The following is a 25,454-nucleotide window of genomic DNA, read 5'->3' on the forward strand; positions in this document are numbered from 1 at the left end:
TGTACATGACAAAAGACTTAAAAATGACCACGGTAAAAGATTTGATGAAAGTTCATAATAATGCAGTTGACAAGAAAATTAGTTATTTCTGAGATATACATTTTAAAGTAATAACTAGGATTATTACTTATAACATTATACCAGAACATATAAGGTTTTTAGAAATTTCATGTAATGTCTGAAACATTAATATTAACATATTTCCATACAAATACAAATATAAGATTTTTAGAAATTTCATGTAATGTCTGAACTTTTACTACTTTTTAAATGAAGGATGATGCCTGCAGCTCAGGATCTAGGACAGTGCTTCTCACCCTGGCTGCATATTAAATAACCCAAGGAGTGTTCAAAACCCCACTGCCCAGGCCACAAACCCAACTTTTACAGTCTCCTGGGAAGGAGGGACCCGGGCATCAGTAGTGTTTAGAGCCCCCCAGATGATTGCAGTGTGCTACAGAGCTTGAGGAGGAAAAAAGGTAAGAAGCTTCCAGAGCAGAGGGACTTTCCCTGGGGTTGGGGAAACACCTGAGCAGGTTGGAGGGGTTCTAATTTTCTTACCCTTAAGTGTAGTTCAGGTGGAAGGAGTGCAAGACTAGACCTGGAGGGAAGAATGAAGCACATGAGAAAGGACCAGAGGACCAGGACAGAAATTGCTCTTAGACACTAGATACTTAGATCACCAGATAAATTCCCAGGAACCCTGACCAGTTGCTGAAATAGGATCCTCGTTACAGTGCAGGTAGCATCTGGCAACACTGCTGTCTTAATTAGGAAAGTGACCTTAGCGACCCTGACAGGGTCAGGTGCTGATTCACGCTGAGAACATGACAAAAACTCACTCTGCCCTTCCCCCAGCTTTCCCAGTTCTTTCCCTTTCCTGTCCTCACTGGCTTTTCTCTGGTTAGAGTCTCTATTTCTCCTTAATTGCCTCCCAGCTGCTCAATTTTCTTTCTTTTTTTTTTTAATTAATTAATTTATTTTTGGCTGTGTTGGGTCTTCGTTTCTGTGCGAGGGCTTTCTCTAGTTGCGGCAAGCGGGGGCCACTCTTCATCACGGTGCGCGGCCCTCTCACTATCGCGGCCTCTCTTGTTGCGGAGCACAGGCTCCAGACGCACAGGCTCAGCAGTTGTGGCTCCCAGGCCTAGTTGTGGCTCCGCGGCATGTGGGATCCTCCCAGACCAGGGCTTGAACCCGTGTCCCCTGCATTGGCAGGCAGACTCTCAACCACTGCGCCACCAGGGAAGCCCCAGCTGCTCGATTTTCTTAAGGGATGAGCTCCCCACAGGAATAGGACATGTTTGTCCCCATCTCCTTCCCTTGTCTGCTCTTCAGATCCTTCCAGAACTACCCATACCTCTTAAAAAGACCCCACTGGACGTCAGAAAGCTTTCTTTTTCTTTGAATAATATGCCAGGTTTTTTCTCTTTTGAAAATTTTGACGTCTGTAGTTATTACACCTGTGTAGAGATTATGGGCCAACTTTTCCAAGCAGCTTAGTTCTGAAGTGGGGGGCTGCAGAACTTTGGAGTAGGATGGGGTGGGGAGTCAGGCACCAGTGCTGCCAGGATTCTGCCTGAGCAACTGGGGGCTATGGGGAGAGGTCCATCTGATCATCTGTAGATAAAGTATGCATGATTCCCCAGGCAGAGATGCTCTAAATTATTGAGGGTCTACAGAAGTTATGCATGACACTATACGTCATGTGTATATGTTAGTGTTTGTCATGAATATCAAAAATAGAATGTGAATAGCATCCATAAAGAGGAACTGGCATTTAACATGATAATTAGGATGATATTTGGCCATATGTTAGCAATTAACATAACAAGGTTATAGTATTTGTATATCTGTTTTACTCATTTCTGAATTTATAGGAAATTTATTCTTTTATTCTGTAAACATACATTTATTAGAATTTACTCTATACTAAGCACTGGATGACCCTAAACTACCATAGAAATTATTGGCTCTCCATTCATTCATTAAATAAATATTTATTGAGAACTTATTATGTACAACAGGTATCATGAACAAATCACCCCCAAATCCCTACCCTTGTAGAGGAATATATTGTTACAGTATTAATATACCAACAATAAAAGGCTAAAACATAGTATTATCAGTAGGGTGAACAACTGTCTTGGTTTACTTGGAACCAGAGGATTTCCCACGCTGTGGGATTTTTAAGCTGGGCAAACCAGGATGGTTGTCCACACCATTATCAGGTAGATATGGGCTATACAGAAGATGAGGTGGGTGGAGCAACTTTGCGATGGGGAGAAATCAGGATTCCATTTCAGATATTCTGACTTGACTTGCCTAGTACCGCTGAATAGGATATTAAGAAGGAAGTTCTAACCATTCAGACCTTCAACTGTAGTCAGAAACTAGCAAAGGAGGCTGAGAAGGACAGCCACACAGAGAAGGGAAAACCAGGAGAGCATGGTGGTCTGAAAGCCAAGCGAGAATGCATGTCAGTGAGGATGGAATTGTCAACTCTCCAGATAGTGCCACATGACTGGACAGAGATGTGAGCACTGCATTTAGCACCAGGGAGGTAGGTCATGGGTGACCTTGACAAGAGCAGTTTCAATGGAGTGCTGGGGGCAAAAGTCTGACCACTGTAGAGAATGGGGAGAGAAGAATTGGAGGCAGCAAGTATAGACACTCTTTCCAGGAGTTTGCCATAAAGGAGGCAGAGAAATGGAGCAGAGCTGAAAGGGATGTTTGGTCCAAGGAGTTTTTATTTGTTAAGATATAAGATATTATGACATGTGTGTTTTGATGGGAATGATGAGTTACAGAGGAAAGTGTTGATGCAGCAGACAGGAGGAGTGTGCCAGGTGAGATGACAAGGGGGTCCAGGTAACAAGTGGACATGGCCTTGAAAAGGGACATGGAAGTTCATCCACAGTAACAGGAGGGAAGGTTGAATATATGGGCACTGATCCTGGTGGTTGGACTTGCAGAGGTTCCAGTTGCTTCTGTTTTCTCAGTAAAATAGGAAATAAAGTCTGTAGCTGAAATTAAAGGTGAGGAAGTACAACACTGGGGGACAGAGGAGACAGGATATAATAGTCATCCAGGAAAGCGAGAGAACGACTGGACTTGGGAAATGTAGCAGAACTGCCAGCTGCACTAAGGGCCCACTTGAAATTTAACTGAGACCTGCCAGTGTGTGTGTGCGTGTGTGTGTCCATGTGCATGTATGGTTTTTTCCCCAGCCCCATTCAGCTGTCAGGTGCAAGCACAGAGTAAACTAAACTGAGAGCTGGATTTAGCCAGGGTTGAGGTTTTACCAGGCAACTAGGACAAAGTAAGCAGAGGGTCAAGGGACATGAGGATGCATGAAAAGGAGAGACTCTAAAGATCGACAAGAAAATATTTTTCCAACTTTCTAGTAAGAAAAGTTCAAATGAACAGGAAAGTTAGAAGAGCAGTCCTCCGCCTTTTTTCCCCATGACCTTGACCTTCTGAAGAGACCACATCAGTTGTTTTACAGGATGTCCCACATTCCAAATTTCTCTCATTGTCTCATTATGGTGTCATTGAACATATTCTTCTACTCCTGGTATTGCTTATAAACTGAACACTAGGTCTATAGGCTCTATTCGATTCAGGTTAATTGTTGTGTAATAATACGTTCCTGTTAGTCCTAGGCACTTCACATTGCATCACATCAAGAGACCAGGGAAGGTGGTCCCATATCACTGATACTAAATTTGATCAGCTTAGGGTGGTTACAGTCAGATCTCTTTGTTACAAAGATTCTTTTTCTCTTGCAGTGACCTCAGTATCAAACCTGGGTAAGGATATTAGAGGGCAAAGGACAGGGAAAACGTGGTAGAATTGATGGAGTGTAAGTCACAGGCACAGAACAGGTCTACACAAGGCACGCGTTTATAAATGTTTGGTACCAAATATTCCATTGATTGCCTCCCCCCTATTTCTAGTACTCATCAATCTTGAACCTGACCACAGGTGTGTGAGTTCTTTAAACTCAGAACGGGAGGGTGGCTTTTTCTTTACCACCTAAGGACCTACTTCCTAGCTACTTTTCATTTTGAAGAGACGTTAGGTTTGCCATCTTTGGGGATGTCTTTTGACTTCAGTCACGTTTCAAGAAGAATAATGACCCCAGGGATCAGGCATCTTACACTGCCCGCTGTCCCTTCTGAGCTTGGGGACTCACTCTGTCTCTCCTCAGTGGTGAGAACTCCTCACTCTCCCAGCCAGTCAGTCAGTCAGTCAGTCAATGTAACATCTCCCTCACCTGGTGTTACAGGCCAGCCCACACTGTGGGAAGGAGACCTCTAGTGTTCTCCTGAATATCAGGGGAGCCCTGGGCTGACATCCGTAGTTCGTCACCAACCTTCCCTTCTTCACTTTCCTGATTTACTCCAGTTAGATAAAGCCAGCCTACTTTTGATAAGTGACCTTATTTTAAACTGCTCATCCTTGGTGACACTTTGCTTGCTGTGTGTATGACTTCCGTCTTGCCTACTTTGTTCTTTGCCAAGTCAGAGCCTCTGTCTCAGGATAACTGAGATGTTGGCGCCCCCTACAGGACAACTGATTTATTTCTTCGCTCTTTATTAACTAACATTTAATTGGGTTGAAGTTTCTAATTGACCAGTAATTCCTCAAAACACAGACAGACCAATGTGTTTTATGATATACTCAAAAGCTCTAAAGGTCAGAGCAGAAAAATAGTATTCTGCTTGTCACCTAATCACTTAAAATTTGTAGATCCGAGTTTGTGAGTAAAGAGTATACAAATTACTTACTTGCTGCTTTGATTACAGAGTGATTTAGGGGATGGTACGAAGAGCTAAAATTCTGAAGTCTATTAATTAATAAGAATTTCAGTCCTTTCTATAGCATGATGTCATATACAGGACAAAATTTTATCTATGTATCAGTCAAATTAATTCCCTGGAATACAAATTGCAGTATCTGGATTTGCATATTCAAAATACAATAGAAGAAATAAAGCCACCCCACCTTTTATCCTGAAGAGACTAACTATCCATTTATCCTTTATGCTCTCAAATGTTAAATTATTTAAATGATTGATTTATACTTCCAATGCCATAGCCTAATTTATAATCAATCTTAATAAAACGTCTTCTCAACAAAGTGAGTCTCTCTGCAGAAGAATTCTGTACCACTGTCCTAAGAAGACAATATTCTCCTCACACACGGAGGTCCCATGACGTCTTCAGCTAGGATTTTACAACGTGTTATAATGCTCATTGCCTTATTATGCCCCAATTAGACTGGGATTTGGGGCAGGAAGCAAGTCCTGAAGGAGGACATGGGTGGGGAGGGGCTGCCTGCTCCTTCCTAGTTGCTCTGAAGGCCCAGCTCCGGCCTTAACAGCCGGGCCTGGGCGTGGGAATAGAGGGCAGAGCAGTGGAAGAGGAACCAGGAAGTTCAAGGAAGCCTGGGTTCCTGGCAAGGTCCCAGGGTTGCCATAGCAAGGGCTATCTAATGGCTCAGCGTGTCCTATGTCCTGGGAGAACTCTGTGACCCTGGAGACCTTGATGAACCATGATGGATGCAGAGCCCCAAGACAGCTGCTGTCACCACCACAGAGAGCCTTCCAGGCCAGCCCAGCCAGTCAAGTCCAGGGCCGGAGGTGCCCAGGAGATGTCCTTCAGTCCTAGAATGATACCCCCCTGGAGGGACCAGGCCTGATTAGAGCCTCTGGGGGATGGGTGGTACAAGGCAGAACTGTTGCTTCCAAACTAAAGAGATAAGACTTCAGTATTCCAGCAACTTCTGATTATGAGGCTCACTTCTACATGGGGAGCACTGTCTGGAGAGGGGCTGCTTGGGGGCTGGAGGCTCTCAGGAATATGGTGGTATGGAGGGTTCAGTTTCTTACAGCCTTGCAGCTCTGACAACAGTAGTGGGGAGTATTTTAGTGACTTGGAGTTAGAGAAGGGGAAATAATGAATAACTCTGTGTGTGTGTGTGTGTGTGTGTGTGTGTGTGTGTCTGTGTGTGTGTGTGTGTGTCTGTGTGTTGATCTTTAGTGATGCTCAAACAGAGAGCTAGCAGGTAGAAATGTTTCAACTGGAGAAGGAAGTTCTTGTGCTAACACAAGTGCTTATTTAATCTGAATACTAGAAATTATGCACTGCATTTAGATCAACAGGCGTTTGGTATGAGAGCCACCTGGTAGGCAAACTCATCACACTGAGTTCTCCTGACCCTCAACAAGTAACCCCAAGGTTTGCTTTCTCTACAGGTCCTCAAGTGTGTTCCACGTAATGAAGCACAATCACTACACATCTCGATTCGGCAGCAAACTTGGGTTGCAGTGCATTGGCATGCATGAGAAAGGCATCATATTTAATAATAATCCAGTCCTCTGGAAAGCTGCTAGAACTTACTTTATGAAAGGTATTCAGATGTCTGGCTACTTTCTGATCTTTTGTCTATGAATATGCCTTCTTGAAATCATTTTTGACTTCTGCTGCTTCACAGTTTTGAAATAGTAAGAGCTAACATTCATTATACATGTACTATGTAGTAGGCACTGTTTAAGCTCTTGATAACTTTAATCCCACAGCAACCCCATGTGTTAAATACCCTTATCACCTCCATTTTAGAACTGAGAAAACTGAGGCATAAAGAGTTTAAATAACTTGCCCAAGTTTCCACCAATAGCAAATGGTAGCACAGGATACAACCCCAGAGCCTACGTATTCACCCAACACAAACTCTGTGCTTCTTGTTGACCCACAAACAATTTCATGAATGTGAAGGAGAATTGGCACCCTATATACTTAAGATCACTTCAGTTAAGAGCTTAGTATGTCAGCCATATAGTTGATTTAGCATAACCAACATGTTTGCTGAATCATTGGCTGACATCCCAGATGTCTTAAGATAGCAATTTACAAATAAATTACAGAATTTTAGAACTGAGAAGAGTGGTATATGTCATTTCATCCAGCCTCTGAGTTTTATACTTAAGGAGTACATTTCTAGAGAGCTTGTGATTTTTCCTCCAGGCAACATAGCCAGGTATGGAGGAGCAGAGACTGGATTACAAACCTCCTTATCTAGTGATTTCCCCCTTTACTATATGCTGCTGGAATGGAAGCCTTTGGCTTCAAACCACACATTCATTATCTTACAGTTTTATGGCTCAAAAGTCTGACATTGGTCTCACGGGGCTAAAATCAAGGCACTGGCAAGGCTGTGTTCCTTTCTGCAGCCTCTAGGGAGAAAGTGTTTCCTTGCCTTTTCCAGGTTCTAGAGGCTCCCCATTCCTTTTATACATTTGAAATGTGGTTTCAAGCTCTTGAACGTAGAGGCAAATCATACATCAGTCTGGGAGTGGCAAATCATGCATCAGTCTGGGAGTGATAAACAAAGCCAACCCTTCCATGCAAAGGATTGATTCACTAAGGAATCATTTATCTCACTTGTGAATGTGACAGTCACCCAGGAAACAGCATCCCGGCCTTACATATCTCCAGGTCCCTCCTAAAGTCAGAAATTATGCTGCCAACCCAAACTTCCTTTTTATACATGGGTGGAAATTCTTAGACTCTAGGACCACTCACCAGGTTTCCTTTCTTATTTGCAAAGTGTGCCTTCAGGGGCTTCTGCAGCACAGCTGATTTGTTTTGTTTGAGGGCTCTGACTTTAACAGCAAGTCTGAATAAAAAATACATAAAAAAGAGAGATTACTCCTAAAGAAAGCTTAGAGCAACCTTGAACAAACAGTGAAAGGAGGACTTTAAGAGTTAAACTCACGTTAGACCATCTACCATTAGGACCACTAGATGCTCAGATGGTCAGGAGCCAAGAAAGAGAGAGATCAGAACCAGTTCACTCTATCTGGTTTCATTCATTCATTCATCTATTCATTCACTCATTCATTCATTCCTCCTTTTGACAAATATATATAGAGGGCCACCCTGTACTATGGACTTGAAGTACAGTGCTAATAGGTTATCACTGTCCCCAGTGATCCCAGTCCTGTGAAGAAGACTGCTCAACCAACAAAGTTTTGTTTTGTTGTTATGACACTGATTGAGTACAATAAATCTAGATGTAGTCTGAAGAGAAACCAAAATTAAGAGAAGGGTACATTTGGTAATTTATAAGACTAGGACTTTACACATATGAACTACAATTAAACAGGAAGCACCTTAGATCTAAAAGGTAAGATCCAATTTGAATAGTTCTGTAGCAATATTCTGCCACCCACTGAAACATAAAATATCACCCAAGTGAAATCCAAACCTTCTTTAGCGAGAAATGTACATAATATAGAAAACTACTGATCTGTAATTTATGATCACAAATACTAAATGTTTCATTTGCAATCTCACAAATGATTTGTCATAGGTAGAATAAAAGTTTAATTTTGAATCATTTGTTTTAAAAAGATTTTTCATTCATTCATTTACTCATTCATTTTTAATCATAAAAGTGATACTTTCTAGTAGACAATTAGTAGAATATAGAAAACTGTAAAGAATATGAAAATTTCCACCCATTTATTGAATAAAAATTTGTGGTCAGTTAAGCTCCAAACACAAAACGCCAAAATTGCCTGATAGTTTGTATGCCCTGGAGTTGGAGGCGGCTCACTCTGACGTGTACCCTTCAGCTTTGTCTGGCCCCGGCCTGGTGCGCATGGTGACCGTCTGTGCTGATTCCATCACCAAGCATCTGGACAGGCTGGAGGAGGTCCGCAACGAGTTGGGCTATGTGGACGTGTTGACCCTCATGCGGCGCATCATGCTGGACACCTCTAACAAGCTCTTCCTGGGGATCCCCTTGGACGGTACTGAAATTTTCACTTTTAAAATAAAATGTATTTATTTATTTATTTATTTTGGCTGTTTTGGGTCTTCGTTGCTGTGCGCGGGCTTCCTCTAGCCGTGGCGAGCAGGGGCCACTCTTCATTGCAGTGCACGGGCTACTCTTCATTGCGGTGTACAGGCTTCCCATTGCTGTGGCCTCTCCTACTGCAGAGCACGGGCCCCAGGCACGCAAGCCTCAGCAGCCACGGCAGGCGGGCTTCAGCAGTTGTGGCCCGCGGACTCCAGAGCGCAGGCTCAGCAGCTGCGGCGCATGGGCCCAGCCGCTCAGCGACATGTGGGATCCTCCCGGACCAGGGCTCAAACCCGCGTCCCCTGCACCGGCAGGCGGACTCCCAACCACTGTGCCACCAGGGAAGCCCTGAAATTTTCATTCTTATGACTTGACATTCAGCCCTTTATTAAACAGGGCATGAGAAGGATAACGGACTCAAGGAAAGATATACTCTTTTGCATACTGCTCTTCTTTAAACCCTTCTAAGTATTCCCAAATATTTTTCCTGGTATGTCTGCCTTGTTCACTTATAAGGTCATAAGTATCCACAGCAGGGGCCATCTTCTATTTCTTTTGTATCTCTCTTCATTGTTCTAGGAAATAGGATTCTACCCACGGCTGAAATTTAATAGATGTGATCATTTGATTTGGTCATAAATATATCCTACCACCAAACCTATGTATTTAACCATTACCAACCATTCTTTTGGGCATGATATATACATATAAATGTGTATATATGTATGTATATTTATATATATACACACACAAACACATATACACATTCCATCTATCTACACACACACATAAATGTACATACACACCTCTCTCTCAAAGCCACTATGAAAACTTTGACTCTATCTATATGATGATAAGGGTACTGCTGCTGCTGGAAATGATGATAACTAACATTAATTTAGTATCTACTATGTGCCAAGCAGTATAAAAAGTTGCTTCACATAAACTTTGTCACTTAGCATTTATAACAATCCTGGCAAGATGTCTCACTCAAGAAACTGCTTTCCTCACTATATTACAGAAACAAATATTAAACACATACATGCAACTCTACCGCCAACAAAAGAACAAACATTAATCATGTGGATGCATTAAATTCTGCTGCTGTCAGCTTAATGTAATTTCTCCTGACTTGATTTCTAGCAGTGTTCATTGATTCATACATTCATTCAACTAATATTTATTGATTGCCTATTTTATGCCAGGCTTAGGTTCTGGGGACAGACCAGTGGACAAGACAAAGTCCTTGCCTTCAAAGAGTTTACATCCCAGTGGGTATATGGACAGTAAACAACTACCTATCTAGTAATATATTAGGCTATAATAAGTGCCTTAAAAAAAAACAAAGCAGGGCAAAGGGCTAGGAAGTGAAGGGGGAGGTCAGTGTGAGGCTGAAGCTCTTGTGGAGAAAAAGGGTGGTCAGGAAGGCCTCTGCGGAGAGGATGTCTGAAAATAGCCCCAAATGAAGTGTGACCATGAGCCATGTGCAGATCTGAAGGAAGAACATCACAGGCATAAGAACAAGGCACGATTTTCACACTTGCCCAGACCAACTGAGCTATCACATCTGCTCCCTGATTGACCACATTTGGACAAGCAGACAAGCGATAAGCCCTCCCTTTCTCTGCTCCACTCTCCCCGCCTCATCTCCCCAGCTCTTTAATGATCCCTTACCAGAGTCATAGGAACCCCATCTGATTGACATTAGGATGGGAGCCCCATTCACTCTGAGGACATTAGTCACAGACTCTTGCCTCATCCCCTTTCACACAGGGACTCTGAAAGTCCTGTTTGCCTGTTCCACGCACATCTCTCCTAAGGTATGACAGGTACCTATTTTAGAAGTCCCTGCTCCTTGGTTCCCCACTAGCCTTGATTCTTAGGAGGGATCAAGTAAAGGGAATTGTACAGCTCTCTGTTAACTTATGGATGCAGACTACGGTCTAAGAACCTGCATAACCCATACAGACTCATGTGTATTTCCCTCTGCTCACCGGGTCCTTATTAAACTCTCAATTGGCCTGAGGGACCCAGTGCACCAAAGAGGAAAGGACATGGCCCTGAGGTCAGATAGAACTGAGCTCCAGCCTAGGGACTTCCTGCCACTCTGGCTGTATGGTGTTGGGCAAGCTTCTTCATTTCTATGAACTGCAGTTTCTGCATCTTCATGTCTCTTGCCTTCTCTTGTATATAATTTGAAAAAAGCAGGGGTTTTCTTTTCTCTAGTATTCAATTTAATTCAAGAACATCCGTTAAGATCTGACTGTGCACAAGACTCAGGACAAGACATTGAAGATCCCAAGATGAATTCCACACTCTGAACCAAAATATAAACAACAGAGTGGGGAGGCCTTTTGCCTTTCCAGGTGCCAGAATTGAGGCCATAACAGCATTAATTACTTCTCATTTCCCACAGTCAGGAAAACAGAAGGTGTTGGTGGCTCAGCCAAGGAGAAGGATGTGACATTCTAGGCTGTGTCTCTGACGCAAACATGAAAACTGGCAAATCTCTGGTTAACGTGGTCAATTTAGATGCCAAGCAGAATAAATTACTGTTGATTTGTTTAGTGGCATTCATGTGGCTGAAACACCCAGTGAAGGTGGCACCTTGCCCTGCTTAGAGTCCCAGATGGTAGGAGAGTCTACAGGGGATCTTCTCTGAGCAATGTACCATTCTTGGGCTCACATTTTTGCTCATCTGCTCTGATCTTTTTCTGTTTTTCCAGAAAGGGCCATCGTGGTTAAAATCCAGGGTTATTTTGATGCATGGCAAGCTCTCCTTCTCAAACCAGACATCTTCTTTAAGATTTCTTGGCTATGCAGAAAGTATGAAAAGTCTGTGTAAGTAACATATTTTGGAATATTTATTGCTGAGATTGCATTGATCTGTGTTGTGTCTTAGTTATTGCTGGCCTCTTCGGCAAGCTTTCTCCTCTCCAGAACCGCAAGGGAGCTCTTAAGCTGCTGGTGAAGCACTTCTTACAGCAATTTGGCAGCATGTGGCCAGACCACAGAGGAAAGGAAGCCTTTGGCCCAGGGCAGTTTTCCCCTAGGAGGCTGAGAGCTCCATCTCTGGAACTAGGACACTGCTGTGTATTTTGAGTTGAAGAGAAGGGTTGGCTGAACCTACCCTTATCATTGGTCAAAATTCTCTTTGCATGTCTGGAAAAATGGAAACATAATTCATTTTATTGTTGTGTTGCTTCTGAATGAATTTAACTTAATTCAACTTGTAAGAATTGACAGTAGTTGCAAGAGAATTTTTTCATGATGAACTTTTATAAGATGTGTTGTTTGTTTAGTTATGCATCTTATATCTTGGGGGATCCTAAATCTGTCATTAAATGGCTTTGCTTTGATCTCAGACTAGTCTAGCAGAAGACTAGACAAATGCCCAATGACCTATTGGATAATCAATGAGTTTTTAGAGTGTAAGTAGCCAGCCACTATGCATGCCACCTCTAACCACCAGTGGAAAGCACAGGGGATCTAGAGGTAGACAGATCTGGTTTGTATCCTATCTCTAGCACTTAGTAACCAAATGTCCTTGGGAAGTTCTTTAAAGTAAAATATAACATACCCTCCATGGTGGCAATATAGGTTAATGAGATCCTCTATGTAGGGCAATCAGCACAGAGCATGACACATAGTAGGCAGTAAACATGTTAGCTTTCCCCATCCCTCTGTTCATATCCTTCCCAGATGTCCCTGACTATATTAAATTCTCCATCTCTACAATTTCCCAAACTTGTTTGAAGAGCTAACTTCATCCTGTTTGCGTGTTTTGAAATTCAGTAACACTAGTCTCCAGGAAGTCAGCTTGATGTTGCTTTATATATTTCAAGTGGATGATGAGTATCAGGTGGATGATTTGGACAGCTGGCCCTTTAAACATTTCTCTTTGTTTCTACCGGAGCTTATTGTGACTTGAATCGATAAGATAAATGGTTCATCTCTTCACTGTGGTCAGAATTTGTGGTGGTTTTAAGAGTCTTATTGGTCCGCAGTTAAACTTGGCCATTAGTTTAGCTTCAGTATGGTCAGCAGGCCCATAGAAACTTATAACATGAAACTGTATAACAGTTTCTCTTTGGTTTCTTTAAAATTATCTCAACAACATTCCTTCTCTATATAAATTTGCCAATGGTTAGTGAACTATGTAATATCTCCTTTGATCTAGAGCAGTAAAGACCTAGAGAAACCTTTTAATCTCCTTCCCCTGCATGCCTTTGCAATAATGCCAATACTTTTTTTATTGAGGCATAATTGACATATAACATTACGTTAGTTTCAGGTGTACAGCCTGATTCAATATCTGAATATATTGAGAAATGTTCATCACAATTAATCTAGTTAACATCTTTCACCATACATAGTTACAAAACTTTTTTCTTGTGATGAGAACTTTTAAGATCTACTCTCTTAGCAACTTTTAAATATGTAATACTGTATATTAACTGTAGTCACCATACTATACATTACATCCCCATGATTTATTGATCATATAACTGGAAGGAAGTTTGTACCTTTGATCCCCTTCACCCATTTCACACCCAACCTACCCCCAGCACCCATGGCAATCACCAATCTCTTCTTGTAAAACTGAGGTTGGGATTTCTCCTTTTGTTATTGTTTTTTTAAGATCCCACATATAAGACAGATCATATAGAATTTGTCTTTCATGCCAATATTTTAAAAAATATATTTATGTAACGGTTTCTGGGACATCTACTTCCATCCCTATTTATTCAATTTTACATTTTTCCCTCTTTGAATTCCCAATATTAGAGCAGTATTGTTTTCTACTTTTTGTTTTGTCAAATGTAGGCTTTTCAGTCTCAGAATACATTAAATAAGTGTCTGTGGCCTGGACTAGGAACCTAGCCACCATTATTTTGGTACAAACAGAGGAATTCTTGCAATATAATTTGTAAGTCAGAGACTTCCTATTTCCTGGAAACTGACATTTAACTCAATTCTCTTAGTTTTTAATGACATACAAATTCAAATACATACATTTAAGCAGAAGCAAATTTTAACCTGAATAGGGGGAATCCCAGTGGATATTCAGAGGCCCCTGACTCTGGCCCAGGGAGGAAGGAGATGCTTAGAAGTGGATGCAGCTCCATCAAGAAATTCTCTAGGAATTCAAAGTCTAGGGGCATTTCAATACAACCCAGGCCATTTGGGGGCCATTGCTCAGGTAGGAATGCTATGAGCATTCTAGCCCATTATTGAATAAATGTAGGAGATACTCAACAAATATTTGCTGAACAAATGGATGGGTAGATAAATGAATAAATGTGAATATATCCCTGCTGTATATTTGGAATGGTGTGTGTGTGTGTGTTTGTGCACACGCCTATAAAGCATACTCACAGATATACACAATAGTAGGCATCCTTATTTAGAAGGACACAATGAAAACACTACCCTGAAGAATATCTCTCAGAATATTTAAACATTTTCCTTGAGATGCCCCCCCCCAAAAAACTTTCAAAGATAGGAGGTATCTTAAAGAATCCTCCGTTACTTTTCCTGCTGAACTGGAGTAAACATAGAGGCTATTTAGGTCAACAGAGTATTTAAGCGTGTAGGCAACTGTGTCAACAAGAATTTGAAAGGAAGATTTATTGTACATTTAACATAATACAGAATAGTGTTCCCTGAGATTGGGGAACAATACAATTATACGTGAATGCATACACTTAAAGACAAAGTCAAAGATAACAGAATTGAGATCTCAAGGTGGCATTATTGTTCATCTAGCCTGATCCCTTCACTTTAAAAGAGACATAAGACTCAGAGACTTAAAGTAGGTTACGTGGAACGACAACAACCTGGACCAGAACCTGACCCTTTGTCCAAGGTGTTTTTCCCTCCTCCACACTGTCAAAATGCATATGCATATTGATGCAGCCAGTCATTCGTTCAACAAATATTTACTTAGTGTTACTGTGAGGCAAAAACTGCAAGGTATGAGATGAGTATCAGGAAGAATACTTCCTGTGTAGAAGAGGAACCTCAAACTCAATAGTCTTCCAGACTATGCAGATAAAAGTGGGCTGGGTGGATGTAAGACACAGGAAATGCAGGTGCCCATGGCAGACTGGAGAGTGCATGCTCCCACTAAAGGCATTCACTGGCTTTGGTATTTGATGTTTAACTTAAGCACTGTGCTGGCCCAATCAAATAGCAGAAAACATAATTGGATTTAGCCATTTGGTACCAGTTTTCAACCCTTAACTACAGTTACAGCCTTGATTTTGCTACCACTGCTGAGATATCTGGGCTAACTTTGGTTCCTTAACATGATATAATGTGTATGTAATTTAAGGATATTTGTGAAGAATTAAGTATAAATTCAGTTATTCATGAGCACTAATGGCTTCCACTAAAGCAGATCATTTTATTTTTAAACATGGCAAACAAATCCATTTATCTAGATGTCATATCTGTGTACAAGTAGATAATATTTACACTGCTTTTTCCAGCAAGGAGCTGAAAGACGAAATGGAAATTCTGGTAGAAAAAAAAAGACGCAGGATTTTCATAGCAGAGAAACTGGAAGACTCAATGGATTTCGCCACTGAGTTGATTTTGGCTGAGGTACAGACCTGAACTAACCATAATTCCCACACAACATACGTGTATGACTGTTTGTATCAGTGTCTAAAAATTCTCTCCTGTTAATTGTTGTATGTTTCTGCTTTTGACTATATGCTCCAGTACTTCTATAGTGCCCAATCCAATAGCCCCCTATTAGACAATCAGGTAAGATTGACCTTTAATACTGAAACTTCTGTGTTTCTGCAGAATAAAAATATGTAAACTGGGGAGTCTAAAGACACTAAACACATAGGTATTTGGTTAAGTTCTTCAGCTTTGAGCTGAAGATTGTTAATGCAAATGTCCATCATCCATCCCAGAGACACATAGTTTCTATGATTTCATTTTGTTGAGGTTATTAATCCTTGAGTGCCACCTCCCCTCCTGTTCTGAACCGTTCATTCACGTTGCCAATGTTTCTCCCCGCTTTCAATTGTTCAGAAACGTGGTGACCTGACAAGAGAGAATGTGAACCAGTGCGTATTGGAAATGCTGATCGCAGCACCGGACACCATGTCCGTCTCTGTGTTCTTCATGCTGCTTCTCATTGCAAAGCACCCCCAAGTTGAAGAGGCAATAATGAAGGAAATCCAGACTGTTGTTGGTAAGAATTTATCAAGCAAACAATAGAGATTAGAAAACAATTCCTTCTGAATATCAGCTTCTAGGTCCTAAGAATCTTATGTCAAAATCTTTATTAGAATCCACCCAGAGAACAATAAGCAAGTCAATGTGTCATATTTTCATTATGCCAGACAGGTTTCTGTGTTTTTCTAATATAAAAAAAAATACATGCTCGTTGGAAAAATATCCAAATAATAGAGACATGTATAAAGCAGAAAGTAATATTTCCTGATCCCTTCCACTCTCCTTCCCATTCCCCAGGGGGAATCACTGTTAATATTTTGATGTGTATTCTTCAAGGTCTTTTTTGATGGGCACATAAACACATATATGCGGTTCTATTTGTCTGTGTTTAAAAAAACATGGGATCATCCACAAGGATTTGCTACCTTATCAGTGACAAAAGGCTTTTGAGGGTCCACCCAGGGAAATGGCTATCATTATTGCAGTGTTTCTGGGTTTCAAGCAGCCTGTTCTTCCAGGTGGTGGCAGAGGGAGGAGGAAAGGGTGATGATAGCAGAGGCAGGGGAGCGATCAGTTTCCCTCCCCCACCCTCTCCTCCTCCTCTGCAGGAGAGCCTCCAGGTCCCTGCTCAGCTCTTCCCAACTCTGTCCCTTACCTGCTCTGCCTCTGCTTCAGCATCACTCTGCCACTGCTTCTGATATCCCCACCCTTCCCTGGAGACACTGCCACGTTCAGAAGAAGTCAGAATTGCTTTCTGGAGAAAACAGAATACCTTATTTGGAATATGCTTCACATAAGTAATCTCTTTAGGAACACATTTCAGACACATGCGAAGGGGTATCAGTAATGATATAGATTTTTCTATCTTCACTTTACAGGTCTCTGTGAAACAACCTATTTTGTTGTTAAAAGGCACCATGTATTTCTTAAACTTTTTATCTTATTTATCTTTCAAACCATTTGAGTGCTGCTTGAAATAGATGACATGGGGAAATTTCATACACGGATTAAATATGTGAAAGGGTTCTGCAGACACGTTGCCATAGGAGGGCCACTGCCTGGGAAGGTAGATAGCAAGGAGCCAGAATGACATCCAGGTTTCAAATTCTGGAATGTTTTCTCAAGCACCCTTTTCAGGTTATGGGTTCTGTGCCAGGTGCAAGGGCACCGCGGTGAACAAGCCAGTGCCATCCCTGCAGTCCTGGGGCTCTCAGTCTCGTGAGAAGAAGAGAATTCAAGAAACAAGCTCAGTGGAGTGAGAGAGAGAGAGTCACAGAATGATGGGGATACAGGCAACACAGGGGAAACTGCTCTTGAGATCATAAACCTTTAATACAATTTCCTTGAGAGGTGAAAAGTGCTTGTGCCCCATGATATCCCCCTGACACGACAGTCCTCTTGAAAGATAAAACTGGGACAACCAGGGCTTCCCTAGTGGCGCAGTGGTTGAGAACCTGCCTGCTAATGCAGGGGACACGGGTTCGAGCCCTGGTCTGGGAAGATCCCACATGCCGCAGAGCAGCTAGGCCCGTGAGCCACAATTACTGAGCCTGCGTGTCTGGAGCCTGTGCTCCGCATCAAGAGAGGTCGCGATAGTGAGAAGCCCGCGCAACACGATGAAGAACGGCCCCCGCTTGCCACAACTAGAGAAAGCCCTCGCACAGAAACGAAGACCCAACACAGCCATAAATAAATAAATAAAAATTTAAAAAAAAAACAAAAAAAAACCTGGGACAACCACTAGTACCTGTATACTTGTTCCCCTTAGACCCACAAGACTAGTAATTACTTCTAAAAGTATGCCTTTTGTTACCTTCTCCATCATCTGCCTTCTAACTCCCCACCACAGATAAATACACCCATTAGACTCTTACTGTGTTCAAAAAGCAGTACGTGAGGGGCTGTGTTGTTAAAGTTCTCTAACCAAGTGACACCACTCCTGAATAACCTAACTGTACAGGAGACAGAACTGCCTCAGGATCCTGGGCTGACTTTCATTCTGCAAAAACAGTACCCCATTTCAGGATGCTTTGAAGCTTTGCCAATTCTGAGAGTAATCCAAGCCTCTTTGACCAGTGTCGAGCCAAGCTGAGACAATGGAGGTGTCCATCAATCCCCAGCTCACCTGGAGCTGATGAGGCACCCCATTTGTTTTGGTGGAGAGACGGCATTCTTGCCACTCTACCACCCCAGGTTGTCCTTGATGAGATGAGAAGGAGAGACTAACAGTGATATTTTCTTTTTTTTTTAATTTTCTTTACTTTTTTATACAAAAGTTTTTTATTAGTCATCCATTTCATACACATCAATGTATACATGTCAATCCCAATCTCCCAATCCATCACACCACCACCCGCACCCCCCGCTGCTTTCCCACCTTGGTGTCCATACATTTGTTCTCTACATCTGTGTCTCAAATTCTGCCCTGCAAACCAGTTCATCTGTAGCATTTTTCTAGGTTCCAAATATATGTGTTAATATACGATATTGGTTTTTCTCTTTCTGACTTACTTCACTCTGTATGACAGTCTCTAGATCCATCCACGTCTCTACAAATGACCCAATTTCGTTCCTTTTCATGGCTGAGTAATATTCCATTGTATAATTGTACCACATCGTCTTTATCCATTCGTCTGTCGATGGGCATTTAGGTTGCTTCCATGACCTGGCTATTGTAAATAGTGCTGCAATGAACATTGGGGTGCATGTGTCATTTTGAATTATGGTTTTCTCTGGGTATATGCCCAGTAGTGGGATTGCTGGGTCATATGGGAATTCTACTTTTAGTTTTTTAAGGAACCTCCATACTGTTCTCCATAGTGGCTGTTATCAATTTACATTCCCACCAACAGTGCAAGAGGGTTCCATTTTCTCCAAACCCTCTCCAGCATTTGATGTTTGCAGATTTTCTGATGATGCCCATTCTAACTGATGTGAGGTGATACCTCATTGTAGTTTTGATTTGCATTTCCCTAATAATTAGTGATGTTGAGCAGCTTTTCATGTGCTTCTTAGCCATCTGTATGTCTTCTTTGGAGAAATGTCTGTTTAGGTCTTCTGCCCATTTTTGGATTGGGTTGTTTTTTTCTTTAATATTGAGCTTCATCAGCTGTTTATACATTTTGGAGATTAATCCTTTGTCCGATGACTCATTTGCAAATATTTTCTCCAATTCTGAGAGTTGTTGTTTCACCTTGTTTATGGTTTCCTTTGCTGTGCAAAAGTTTTGAAGTTTCATTAGGTCCCATTTGTTTATTTTTGTTTTTATTTCCATTACTCAAGAAAGTGAATCAAAAAATATCTTGCTGTGATTTATGTCAAACAGTGTTCTTCCTATGTTTTCCTCTAAGAGTTTTATAATGTCCGGTCTTACATTTAGGCCTCTAATCCATTTTGAGTTTATTTTTGTGTATGGTGTTAAGGAGTGTTCTAATTTCATTCATTTACATGTAGCTGTCCAGTTGTCCCAGCACCACTTATTGAAGAGACGGTCTTTTCTCCATTGTATATCCTAGCCTCCTTTGTCATAGATTACTTGACCATAGGTGTGTGGGTTTATCTCTGGGCTTTCTATCTTGTTCCACTGATCTATATTTCGGTTTTTGTGCCAGCACCATATTGTCTTGATTACTATAGCTGTGTAGTATAGTCTGAAGTCAGGGAGTCTGATTCCTCCAGCTCTGTTCTTTTCCCTCAAGACTGCTTTGGCTATTCAGGGTCTTTTATGTCTCCATACAAATTCTAAGATTTTTTTGTTCTAGTTCTGTAAAAAATGCCATTGGTAATTTGATAGGGATTGCATTGAATCTGTAGATTGCTTTGGGCAGTATATTCATTTTCACAATATTGATTCTTTTTTTTTTTTTGCAGTTGACAAGAAAATTAGTTATTTCTGAGATATACATTTTAAAGTAACAACTAGGATTATGACTTATAACATTATACCAGAACATATAGGATTTTTAGAAATTTCATGTGTTAATGTAAATGTTTCAGACATTACATGAAATTTACAATATTGATTCTTCAAATCCAAGACCATGGTATATCTCTCCATCTGTCGGTATCATCTTTAATTTCTTTCATCAGTGTCTTATAGTTTTCTGCATACAGGTCTTTTGTCTCCCTAGGTAGGTTTGTTCCTAGGTAATTTATTCATTTTGTTGCAATGGTAAATGGGAGTGTTTCCTTAATTTCTCTTTCAGATTTTTCATCATTAGTGTATAGGAATGCAAGAGATTTCTGTGCATTAATTTTGTATCCTCCAACTTTACCAAATTCATTGGTTAGCTCTAATAGTTTTCTGGTGGCATCTTTAGGATTCTCTATATATAGTATCATATTATCTGCAAACAGTGACAGTTTTACTTCTTCTTTTCCAATTTGTATTCCTTTTATTTCTTTTTCTTCTCTGATTGCCATGGCTAGGACTACCAAAACTATGTTGAATAGTGGTGAGAGTGGACATCCTTGTCTTGTTCCTGATCTTCGAGGAAATGCTTTCAGTTTCTCACCATTGAGAATGATGTTTGCTGTGGGTTTGTCGTAGATGGCCTTTATTATGTTGAGGTAGGTGCCCTCTATGCCCACTTTCTGGAGAGTTTTTATCATAACTGGGTGTTGAATTTTGTCCAAAGCTTTTTCTGCATCTATTGAGAGGATCATATGGTTTTTATTCTTCAATTTGTTAATATGGAGTATCACATTGATTGATTTGCGTATACTGAAGAATCCTTGCAGCCCTAGGATAAATCCCACTTGATCATGGTGTATGATCCTTTTAATGTGTTGTTGGATTCTGTTTGCTAGTATTTTGTTGAGGATTTTTGCATCTATATTCATCAGTGATATTGGCCTGTAATTTTCTTTTTTTGGAGTATCTTTGTCTGGTTCTGGTATCAGGGTGATGGTGGCCTCACAGAATGGGTTTGGGAGTGTTCCTTCCTCTGCAATTTTTTGGAACAGTTTGAGAAGGATGAGTGTTAGCTCTTCTCTAAATGTTTGATAAAATTCACCTGTGAAGCCATCTGGTCCTGGACTTTTGTTTGTTGGAAGATGTTTAATCACAGTTTCAATTTCATTACTTGTGATTGGTCTGTTCATATTTTCTATTTCTTCCTGGTTCAGTCTTGGAAGGTTATACCTTTCTAAGAATTTGTCTGTTTCTTCCAGGTTGTCCATTTTATTGGCATAGAGTTGCTTGTAGTAGTCTCCTAGGATGCGTTGTATTTCTGCAGTGTCTGTTGTAACTTCTCCTTTTTCATTTCTAATTTTATTGATTTTAGTCCTCTCCCTCTTTTTCTTGATGAGTCTGGCTAATGGTTTGTCAATTTTGGTATCTTCTCAAAGAAACAGCTTTTAGTTTTATTGATCTATGCTACTGTTTTCTTTGTTTCTATTTCATTTATTTCTGCTCTGATCTTTATGATTTCTTTCCTTCTGCTAACTTTGGGTTTTGTTTATTCTTCTTTCTCTAGTTCCCTATGTGTAAGGTTAGATTTTTTGCTTGAGATTTTTCTTGTTTCTTGACGTAGGCTTATATTGCTATAAACTTCCGTCTTAGAACTGCTTTGCTGCATCCCATAGGTTTTGGATTATCGTGTTTTCAATTTCATTTGTCTCTAGGTATTTTTTGATTTCCTCTTTGATTTCTTCAGTGATCTCTTGGTTATTTAGTAACGTATTGTAGAGCCTCCATGTGTTTGTGTTTTTTACCTTTTTTTCCCTGTAATTGATTTCTAATCTCATAGTGTTGTGGTCAGAAAAGATGCTTGATATGATTTCAATTTTGTTAAATGTACTGAGGCTTGATTTGTGACCCAAGATGTGATCTATCCTGGAGAATGTTCTGTGTGCACTTGAGGAGATAGTGTAATCTGCTGTTTTTGGATGGAATGTCCTAGAGATATCAATTAAATCTATCTGGTCTATTGTATCAATTAACGCTTCTGTTTCCTTATTAATTTTCTTTTTGGATGATCTGTCCATTGGTGTAAGTGAGGTGTTAAAGTCCCCCACTCTTATTGTGTTACTATCGATTTCCTCTTTTATAGCTGTTAGCAGTTGCCTTATGTATTGAGGTGCTCCTATGTTGGGTGCATATATATTTATAATTGTTACATCTTCTTCTTGGATTGTTTCCTTGATCATTATGTAGTGTCCTTCCTTGTCTCTTGTAACATTCTTTATTTTAAAGTGTATTTTATCTGATATGAGTATTGCTCCTGCAGCTTTATTTGATTTCCATTTGCATGGAATATCTTCTTCCATCCCCTCACTTTCAGTCTGTATATGTCCCTAGGTCTGAAGTGGGTCTCTTGTAGGCAGCATATATATGGGTCTTGTTTTTTGTATCCATTCAGCGAGCCTGTGTCTTTTGGTTGGAGCATTTAATCCATTCACGTTTAAGGTAATTATCGATATGTATATTCCTATTACCATTTTCTTAATGGTTTTGGGTTTGCTTTTGTAGGTTTTTCTTCTCTTGTGTTTCCAACTTAGAGAAGCTCCTTTAGAATTTGTTGTTCAGCTGGTTTGGTGGTGCTGAATTCTCTTACTTTTCACTTGTCTGTGAAGCTTTTGACTTCTCGATCGAATCTGAATGAGATCCTTGTTGGGTCGAGTAATCTTGGTTGTAGGTTCTTCCCTTTCATCACTTTAAGTATATCATGCCACTCCCTTCTGGCTTGTAAAGTTTCTCCTGAGAAATAAGCTGTTAACCTTATGGGGGTTTCCTTGTATGTTATTTTTCGATTTTCCCTTGCTGCTTTCAATAATTTGTCTTTAATTTTTGCCAATTTGATTATTATGTGTCTTGGCATGTTTCTCCTTGGGTTTATCCTGTATGGGACTCTCTGCACTTCCTGGACTTGGGTGGCTATTTCCTTTCCCATGTTAGGGAAGTTTTCGACTATAATCTCTTCAAATATTTTCTCGGGTCCTTTCTCTCTCTCTCTTCCTTCTGGGACCCGTATAATGCGAATGTTGTTGCGTTTAATGTTGTCTCAGAGGTCTCTTATGCTGTCTTCATTTCTTTTCATTCATTTTCTTTATTGTGTTCCACACCAGTGAATTCCACCATTTTGTCTTCCAGGTCACTTATCCATTCTTCTGCCTCACTTATTCTGCTATTGATTCCTTCTAGTGTACTTTTCATTTCAGTTATTGTATTGTTCATCTCTGTTTGTTCTTTAATTCTTCTAGATCTTTGTTAAACATTTCTTGCATCTTCTCAATCGTTGCCTCCATTCTTTTTCCGAGGTCCTGGATCATCTTCACTATCATTATTCTGAATTCTTTTTCTGGAAAGTTGCCTATCTCCACTTCATTTAGTTGCTTTTCTGGGGTTTTATCTTGTTCCTTTATCTGGTACATAGCTCTCTGCCTTTTCATCTTGTCTATTTTTCTGTGAATGTGGTTTCTGTTCCACAGGCTGCAGGACTGTAGTTCTTCTTGCTTCTGCTGTCTGCCCTCTGGTGGATGAGGCTATCTAAGAGGCTTCTGCAAGTTTCCTGATTGGAGGGACTGGTGGTGGGTAGCTATCAGTGATATTTTCTGACAGATGACTGCATAGGATACCAGAAGAGAAAATTTCTGTGAACATCATTAATCTCACCATCTCACTTGACTAGAGGAGGAATGAATGTCTTCTAGAATTTAGAGTAGGGGACAAAACTCAAGAACCACACAGGTGGGTTTCCCCGGTGGCGCAGTGGTTAAGAATCCGCCTGCCAATGCAGGGGACATGGGTTCGTGCCCCGGTCCGGGAAGATCCCACATGCCGCGGAGCGGCTAGGCCCGTGAGCCACAACTACTGAGCCTGCGCGTCTGGAGCCTCTGCTCTGCAATGGGAGAGGCAGCGACAGTGAGAGGCCCACGCACCGCGATGAAGAGTAGCCCCTGCTCACCGCAACTGGAGAAAGCCCTCGCACAGAAATGAAAACCCAACACAGCCAAAAATAAATAAATAAATAAATAAAAATTAAAAAAAAAAAAAGAACCACACAGGTGGCAATAAATGTTTGAAGCAGATTAGGTAGGTCTACATGATGCTGCAGAGAGGAAGTCCCTCTAAAGGGCTCATCAGCCACACACCCTCAGCCAACTATTGCCATGTGGGAATGTGAGTCCAATGTTACCTGTTTTTTTATTTTTCTACAAGTCCAGACATTTCTATGAAATCCCTCAGATGTTAAGATAATTGACTTCAAATCTAAACTTTCATAAGACACTCTGTGGACCAAACATAAAGTATTTTAGAATTATATATATAAATTTTTTCAACCAAGACAGAACTGACCTATAACTATACTGATCTGAAACTAGGAGTTTCATGCCCATCACATGTTGAAACTAACATGACCTCCTTTGTCCTTTTAATCTGATCCCACAGGTGAAAGAGACATAAGGATTGATGATATACAAACACTAAAAGTGGTAGAAAACTTTATTTATGAGAGCATGCGGTACCAGCCTGTTGTGGACCTGGTCATGCGCAAAGCCTTAGAGGATGATGTCATCGATGGCTACCCAGTGAAAAGGGGGACTAACATTATCCTGAATATTGGAAGAATGCATAGACTCGAGTTTTTCCCCAAGCCCAATGAATTTACTCTTGAAAACTTTGCCAAGAATGTAAGAGCCCTTCCTTAAAACTGAGTGCGCCACTCTTGAAAATGTCAACTGTTAAGTCCTCTCTGTTTCTGTGTTTTCACCATGTATATTTCATTCTATTTACTCATTCTCTTCACACCTCACCAGGAAAACACATTTCGCCTAGCTTGGAAAAAGGCCACCATGTCTGTCCTCAAGCCAAGGAGGCTGGCTCTCCAGCTCTCAGAAATGTCTTCATGGAGGCCACAAAATAGGTCAAACGGTGAACAATTCAGGCCCTTAATTTGCTTGAAATGAGGCAAATTTTCTTTAATCAACCTATTTAAACTCAACTTTTCCATTTAAACTTATCACCTTGTCATCATGTAGATTCAGCCGTAGCATCATCTAAGTCAAGGAAATCCACTTCTGCTTCAGATGGAAATCAAGTGAGAAGAAAAGATTTGGTTTTTGCAGTGGGTCTTTGGTTTCCCAAATGGCCCCACAAGCACTAGGCCTCATTCTATATAAGACTTTGTAATTAGAAGAGCCGCAGCTTGTTCTTTTTCTGTAATTGAGGTGTACTGGAGATTCTGCCTCCATTATGTCAATTCTAGGCAAAGATTTTTTTCACCTGAATTATCCAGATAGTTCCCTCTGTGCCCCCTTTTACCATTTTCATATGGAAATATGATCTCAGTTAAACCAGTTGTCTAATTCATTCCATTTCTATATAAGCAGCCCACGCCATGTTGGCAATTGGTCAAAAATAACTTACTGAGCGTGTATTAAGTGCC

The 25,454-nt window shown here is 40.8% G+C and overlaps 2 protein-coding genes across 1 annotated transcript; both read left to right on the forward strand.

The window, feature by feature from the left end:
• The window catches only part of LOC309655172 (aromatase), a gene marked incomplete at its 3' end in the record, with an annotated part of 202,801 nt that overhangs the window by 96,373 nt on the left and 80,974 nt on the right, over positions 1 to 25,454 (forward strand).
• Positions 7,675 to 25,454, forward strand: LOC309655189 (aromatase-like). The gene is made up of 3 exons (XM_082450167.1): positions 7,675 to 15,477; positions 15,919 to 16,081; positions 24,458 to 25,454. Exons 1-3 carry the CDS (start codon positions 15,253 to 15,255, stop codon positions 24,715 to 24,717), a joined length of 648 nt encoding a protein of 215 aa, XP_082306293.1. The 5' UTR covers positions 7,675 to 15,252; the 3' UTR covers positions 24,718 to 25,454.

Source organism: Balaenoptera physalus (assembly GCF_965194825.1).
Source record: "Balaenoptera physalus genome assembly, chromosome: 2".
Classification (NCBI taxonomy): Eukaryota; Metazoa; Chordata; class Mammalia; order Artiodactyla; family Balaenopteridae; genus Balaenoptera; species Balaenoptera physalus.

Bases quoted from the DNA above. Each gene is read 5' to 3' on its own strand.
- LOC309655189 (XM_082450167.1), top strand. From the start codon at position 15,253: ATGGCTTCCACTAAAGCAGATCATTTTATTTTTAAACATGGCAAACAA. The intron at 15,478-15,918 runs GTACAGACCTGA...TCAATTGTTCAG, and splicing joins CTGAGTTGATTTTGGCTGAG to AAACGTGGTGACCTGACAAG. The intron at 16,082-24,457 runs GTAAGAATTTAT...CTGATCCCACAG, and splicing joins GGAAATCCAGACTGTTGTTG to GTGAAAGAGACATAAGGATT.